Below are 7,560 nucleotides of genomic sequence, written 5' to 3' on the forward strand. Positions count from 1 at the left end.
CAGCAGATATCCAGATTCATCAGACCAGGCTGTGTTTTTCCAGTCTTCAACTATCCAGTTTTGGTGAGCTTGTGCCCACTGCAGCCTCAGATTTCTGTTCTTGGCTGACGGGAGTGGAACCTGACGTGGTCTTCTACTGTTGTAGCCCATCCACCTCACAGGTGGACGTGTTTTACATTCTGAGATGCTTTCCTGAACACCACAGTTGAAAAAGAGTGGTTATCTGAGTTACCGTAGCCTTTCTGTTAGCTCCAGCCAGTCTGGCCATTCTCCTCTGACCTCTCTTATCAACGAGGCGTTTCTGGGCACAGAACTGCTGCTCATTGGATGTTTTCTGTTTTTTCACGAGAAACTCAAGAGACGGTTTTTGCATGAAAATCCCTGGAGATCAGCAGCTTCAGAAATAGTCAAACCAACCTATCTGGCACCAATAATCATGTCATGGTCAGACTCACTGAGATCACATTTTCTCCCCATTCTGATGTTTGATGCGAACATTAACTGAAGCTCCTGACCTGTATCTGCATGATTTTATGCACTAAATTGCTGCCACAAGATTGACTGATTGGATAATTGCATGAATTAGCATTTGTACAGGTGTTCCTAATAGAGTGCTCAGTAAGTATAGATACATCCTCAAATCTATACACAAACTACAGATGTTTTAGAGGTTTCTGCTTTGCTGTGAAGGGAAAAGTGGAGCAGGAAAATTCTGAAAAACTCTAGCCAGTGTGTTTTGAGCAAAAATGACCACATTAAATATGTTTAAGTTTGACATTGGATATAATATTCATTGTCACTAAAATACAAAGCTGCATGTGTTAGACATACATCAGTACTACAGCAGCCCCTGTTGTAGGACAGTACTCTACAATTATACTAAAGGCTCATTGAAATACACAATATGGTTTATAACGTCAACAGCCTGATATTTCTGAATACGAGACAGGAGAAGTTCAGCTTTTGATGACGGATTTTTGTGGATTATGCCTGTATTTCAAACAGGGAATAGCTTTTCTTTACTTGGATCACTTAAAAATGTGTATTAACCTGCATATCAAAAAGATACCGTTTTGGTTTTTTAACATTTACTGCAGCACAAATGTACTGCTCCATACTCAGTTACACACATTCATATCTGGAAGCTATACAACCACATTTGGATCTGATGGGAAATGAACAGCTCCACTGGGGCAGCTGCAGTCATGTTAAAGGCTCAAGGGCATGTCAACAATAGTCTGTTTTTTCCATACTGGCATTTTCCCCAATGATACTTTTATGTCAAGTTTGACTTTGTAGAGTCACTTATTTATAATGAGAGATTTTCTCATTATAAATCACTTTTCATGACAGTGCTGATGTCACCGCCCTCTCGACTTTCAGCCAATCACGTCCCCTCCCTCTTAAACTAGTTAGCTCAAGCTGCCACAGGAAACCAGTTAGCTCCTATTAGCTAGAGCAACAACACTGCCGAAGTTAATCTGAATCAACTACCTAGGTGCTGCTGTAAATAAACTAGGGATGGGCATTTCAAGCAAAAATACTATTAGATATTCACTGGTTACTATTTGACTATTCAACCATTAGTAACATGTTACTTACTACCAGGCACCGGTAAAAACAAGAGAAAACATATGTTTTTTTAAAAATGATCGTTGCATAAGCTACAGTATTTTTTATAATGTAATCACTTCGAAAACTCAAATATCATGACCCAACCCTAAAATAAACAGTAACTAAACCCCTTTAGCTTTTAAGCCTTAGCTTAACTAGCCAGCTAGCTACCTAGGCTGGTTTGCGAAAACTGCTTGAATTATTACATCAAAGTGAAGAGTCAGTATTAGCAGTGTTAGGTAACGCCTGTTAGCTTGTGCAACCGCAGAGAAAGTCTGTCTTTTCACAGTCTTCACAGAGTTGTGTCTTTCTCTGAGGACTACTATTTTTCAAAATCTGGCAGAGGTAACTCTGAATTAACCAGCTCAATTTAGCTGCTGCCATTAACACTATCTCTTCACTTTAATGCTGAATAAAAAACCAAGCTCACCACTCTGCCTAGCTAGTTAGCAGGCTTGGTAGGTAGTATGTGCAGTCTTGTTAAGCTAATTACATAAAAGATGTTAGTCTGTATACTGAAAGTGAGAGGTCGGTGACAATGCCACTGTCATGAAGTGACATGAAATAAATGGTGTCATTACATAAAAGTGTTATGGAAAAAAAAATTCATAATCAAATAAAAACAGACTTTTGAAAACATTTTTTTGATGAAATAACATTTCATAATTATGAGTGCTGTTTTAATAAATTCTTAAATTATTTCCCAAATTACTGTTTCATTTATATATTTTTAAAATTTATTTTTGATTATTTCAAAATTACTTATTTAATTAATACTGAACAATCCAGGGTTTCATAACTAGGACTAGAGGAGATCCGTTAAATTAATTTCTGCTCCTGTCCCCATAGTGTGAACACACCACCTGTTTTCATGTCTGAGCAGAAATGTAGAAAGAACAGAACAGCTCAAAGATGGAAAAGTGAAGAGACAGAAGTGAGAGCAGAGAGACAGAACTGAACAGAAGGAGAGAAGTTTATTGACAGGCTGACAGGTAAGACAGATGAGAGCAGAGGTCTGAACCCAGTCCACACACACACACACACACACACACAAAAACACACAGTTTAACTTGGGCTCCTTGGTAGAAAAGATGTGTTTAATTTGTGCTAATCTGAAATTTTATGACAAAAAAAAAAAAAAAAAATCTCATCTCAAGTAAAGAAATTACAACAATCCCCTAAAAGAAGAACTATCCAAAAATAAAGTCTGCAGCTGCAAGTAAGAACCAGAGATGAGTTAAAAAAAAAAAAACTTTAAAAAAAAGTTGGAGATGACCTCAGTTCAAACAGTGACAGTTTTCTTTGCATCTCTGCTTATCTTGCCAGACTGGGAATATGTGGTTCACAACTATTTTTTAAAAATTAACAAAATACAATTTCTACAAGTTTACAACACAGGATCAACAAACATTACCAGCAAAATTAAGCGTTTAAAGACACAAAAGAATCAACAGTAAAATCAGATCACAGACTAAAGGCACATGTACTTTGGTCCCAACAGGTCTCCTCCCAAAATCTGAAAACCAAGACCAAAATCACATGTTGACACCTTGTCTAAACGAAAAGCATAAGCATGCATCCTCTGTGTTTGTGTTTTTGTGTGTGTGTGTGTGTGTGTGTGCGCGCGCACGCATTAGTTTTCAAAAGAATTGGATGGAATTTAAACAGGAACATTACAGATGGCTCTATTCTTCAAGGAAAAGCTCCACCTTTGGATCCTCAATATTATTACAAAGTGTTAATGTAAATACATTCCAAGTTATTTTGTAAAGGAAATTTGGGGAGTACTCAATTGTCCTGAACAAAGCATCATTAGCTTCAGATTATTATTCACATTTCCCTGAAAGCCTTTAAACATCCCCATAGAGCGGCTACAATGAACTTGTCGCTTTTAATCAACATCATGTATAAATGGCTTGAAAGTGATTGTTCACAGTTAAAAAAAAAAAAAAATTTCTTGATTTTGGAAATTGCACCACACGTAGTTTATTCTATCTTAAATTACGTCTGGTGTTGAAACATTGTAAGTGATTGTATGTAGTGCAGCAACACTTTCTAGAGCTGCGAGCTGTTATAGTGTAGGTTGTGAAAATCCTTACAAAGTATCATTGGGTGCTGGTAATGTAAAACTGGTAATATTTACATTGCAGATGAGAGGAGAGAACAGAGTGAATAACACACCATCTGCTCCCTTATGCTTGTAAGATGGATGAAATTTCCAAGATAACAGTTTTTTAATTCTGAATGCACAAAGTGCACAAACAAATAGGATGAGGTTTGGAGGTCAGAATCAGTATGGTGAGGATGTGTGTGTCAGAAACTTGGGAACTTTCTTGGGAACAGAAAAGGTTCAAGTAGCAACACAATGTACAGAAAATAAGAGATCATTAATTACAGGAACTCAAACCTCAAGAGAAATGAGAGAGGGAGAATTCAAGTCTGTTTCAATGCTGACCACGCTTTGCATCACTCCTGGCTGTGGTCAGAAGTGCCCACTGTTGCACCTGTAACTAAACCCAACAATGATGTCACGATGTACTGACAGACCCAGGAGTTCACCTCTGCATCACTGCAGCAAGGTGAAAGTTAAACCTCTGGAGGTCAGGAAAGACAAGATTTTTAGCTGCTGTTTAGTTGCTCTTTAAGATATTATATGGGTAAAAGCAGGAAAACTGGTAAACTTTGCAAACTGCATATGGGCTTGGGCTGGGTTAAGTACTGCTTCTATTGGTCAAGTTTACTTTGTTGAATTTGGATTTTATGAATATTTTACCTGAAACTTTATGATGTTTGTTTTTTAATTTTAATTTTAAGCTTTGGACATTTAATCACATTATGTGTGATACTGTACTACTTAATACCACTCAAGGTTTGGGGATAACGCAGAAGAGGTTAACAGAACATGTTGAAAAGGAAAAAAGTAGTGACTTCCTTGCTCCTCGCGGATCTTAACGTGTAGGAGTTGGGTGTGAGGGTTAGATGGTGGACTTTGAAAAAGAAACTTTTAGATGGTGATTCCCTCCCATGTCATAATTGTGAAGATCCATCAGTGCTTGGATTGCTTCCTCTACTGACGACATCTGGATCAAAGCCATCTTACGGTCCCTGATGAAGAAAGAGCAGCGCTGAATTTTTTGAAAAATATCCATAAAAGTTTATATTTCTGGTCTGTGTGCATAGCTCTGTTTACTTCCTAGGAAAGTCAACTCAGAGTATAACAAGCCACTAATCTTGCATGTACAAAGTACAGAGGATATTACTAATGTGGTTTGATAGATCGTCTCCTTTTCATTCTGAAAAGCATACATATATTGAAAAAGATTTCAGGATAGAAATTTTAGAAATTTTTAGTGTCTTAAAGAGCTTCAAATGGAATTGTTTCTTACTGGAAGAACTTGAAGGCCTTGCAAGTTCCTCCACTGTTAGAGAACAGAAGACGTAGATCATCCTCTCCAACACCATCCCTGGGCATGCAAAAGACAAATTATTTACAGTCTTGAAGGAAAGTAGCATGAAGTCAACAAGATCGCTACTCTAATTAAACTATTTGCCCAACTGATACAAAAAGGAAGAAATCTGACTAATATGTGCAGTGTTGTACTACCGGATATTGGAGAGATGAAGTGTTGCGGAGGGAGGAAAGATATTCTGGAAATTCTTGGATCCAGGCTTCTTAAAGCGATGAAGTGGAGAGCCAGAGAAATCTGTCATACAAAAACAAAATACCGACATAATGACAACAGTGTTGGGTAAAATGTTATTATTATTATTATTACTATTATATAAACTTAGGCCTTAACACTATATATTATTGCTTTTACCCACACTATAAAGCTTCAGAAAAAAATAAACCTGGGGTGAGAAAAACCACTGTGCCAAAACTTGTATGTATTTTCTTTTTCATTCCACACATTCTCCTTGTAAAAACCTAGGGCCTACATTACTCTAAATGCAACTTGATTCTCGACAATTGGGTCAGAAACTCTGGTGTGTTAAGCTAGTAGTAGTTAATGTAGCCTCAAGCCGAGATGAAGAATGGTCTACAGAGGTCTGGTAAGCTCACTTTTTTCTGTAGCTTACTTGGTCAAAGGCTTTCTTAGCATTTAAGGCCAATGCTGCATTGAGTAGGTTTACAGCAACAGTGAAAGAACTGTGTGAGAGATATAGTCCTCTTAATACATAGTGCCCAAATTGTAGGGGTTCAAAAGTAATTGGTCACTTGGCTGCTAAATGTTTCTTGGGCACCTGTGTGTTGTTTCAACTTTAGTTCATGCACAAAAGAGCTCATACGTAGCTCAGAGTTGACTGAGAATTGAGAGTTGCCACTTAGACTAAGTTGGAGTTGTCTGTCAATATATTGACAGATATATGTCTTTCATAGGAGTGAACAGGTGACCATACAAGTGAAGAAGATAATGAGACAGGAAAACTAGAAAATGGCAAACAACCTGGAAGACCAAGGAGCACAAGTTGTCTGGATGAAAATCATTTGCATGGTGAAGAAAAACCCCTTTATGACTGCACAGCAAGTCAAGAATGCTCTCCAGGATGTAGGTGTACATGTTTCCTTGTCAATGATCAAGAGAAGACTTCATGACCATAACCTCATAGGATTCAACACAAGATACAAACCCCTGGTAAACCATAAAAATAGAAAGGCCAGGCTGCGATTTGTAAAAGAATACAGAAAAGAAAACTATACAATTCTGAACAAAATCAACCTCTATCGATAGACGAATGATGTGGTGAGAATAAAAGAAACAGCTCATGACCCAAAGCCCCCACCTCATCTGTCAAACATGGTAGTGGCTGTGTTATGGCTTGACCTTGAGTGGCTGCCAATGAAACTGGCAAACTGGCATTTATTGATGATTTCATTGCTGACGGAAACAACAGAATTAATGCAAAGGTATACAGGAGCATTCTGGGCTCAGATTCAGCCTGAAGCATCAAAACCCATTGGACGACATTTCATCACTCAGAAGAACAACATCCTAAACGTATGGCCAAAGCAACATCAGAGTTTGTCACGGTGAAGAGGTGGAATATCCTCGACTGGCCGATTCAAGCATTTAATCTCAGTCCAACTGGGCCACATTCTACTCACTGAAGACCAGACTAAAGGCAGAGACCCCACAACAAGCAAGAGCTGAAGGTGGCTGCAGTTGAGAACATCTGATAGAGCATCACCAGAGTAGATACAAAGTGTCTGCTGATGTCTGTGGGTTGAAAACTTCAGACTGTCATTGACTGCAAAGGATTTTCCACAAAATGTTAAATATGATGATTTTGTTTGACTTCATGTGTATCTGTCCATTTACTTTTGAACCACTAAACTCTGGGCAATACGTATTAAAATCAATTCTATATTGATGTAAACGTATTGAAATTAAAGCTGAGACTTGGTACTTTAATGTAGTATCTATTTTTTTATTGCAAATTGAATTTGCTGAAGCTCAGAGCCTGAAGAATAAAAAAAATAAATAAATGTGTAACTGTCCAAATACTTATGGTCTGGACTGTATATATGACTGCTATATTTAATTTTAAGACTTAGGCCGGTAACACTGTATGTTGTTCATCTGGCAACATCACAACTTAATGCAATTACAAAGATACTGACAAGTTCACTACCAGAATGGAGATATCCTCTTACCTTTAGTTAGTAGCTGGTCATCCAATCCTTCTCTGGGTAAAGCCACAGTTTGATGTTTTGACAGTGTCACTCTCATCACTTTACCAAACACCTTCTGACCATTCAAATGGCTCATAGCTACAAGGTGAGAAAAAATTATGAGCAGGTGAGAAGCATAAAAGCCTGACAACATTTGCTGATACAAAGCATTAGGTAGATACATTTATCATAACACATCCATGAAATTAATTGTTGGTTACATATTTATTGAGGAAGTGATGTTACAGTGGTTTCCCTACAGGTTACCCTTA

At 37.7% G+C, this 7,560-nt stretch overlaps 1 protein-coding gene across 1 annotated transcript in view; it reads right to left on the minus strand.

The window, feature by feature from the left end:
• Positions 1–2,632: 2,632 nt before the first annotated feature.
• The window catches only part of LOC120798914 (polypyrimidine tract-binding protein 2-like), a 36,302-nt gene continuing 31,374 nt past the window's right edge, over positions 2,633–7,560 (minus strand). The window contains 4 exon segments of the mRNA XM_040143706.1: positions 2,633–4,719; positions 5,001–5,078; positions 5,219–5,318; positions 7,271–7,387. Of these exon segments, the coding sequence (XP_039999640.1) occupies positions 4,590–4,719; positions 5,001–5,078; positions 5,219–5,318; positions 7,271–7,387 (425 nt within the window). The 3' untranslated portion in view covers positions 2,633–4,589.

Source organism: Xiphias gladius, chromosome 14 (assembly GCF_016859285.1).
Source record: "Xiphias gladius isolate SHS-SW01 ecotype Sanya breed wild chromosome 14, ASM1685928v1, whole genome shotgun sequence".
Taxonomy (NCBI): Eukaryota; Metazoa; Chordata; class Actinopteri; order Istiophoriformes; family Xiphiidae; genus Xiphias; species Xiphias gladius.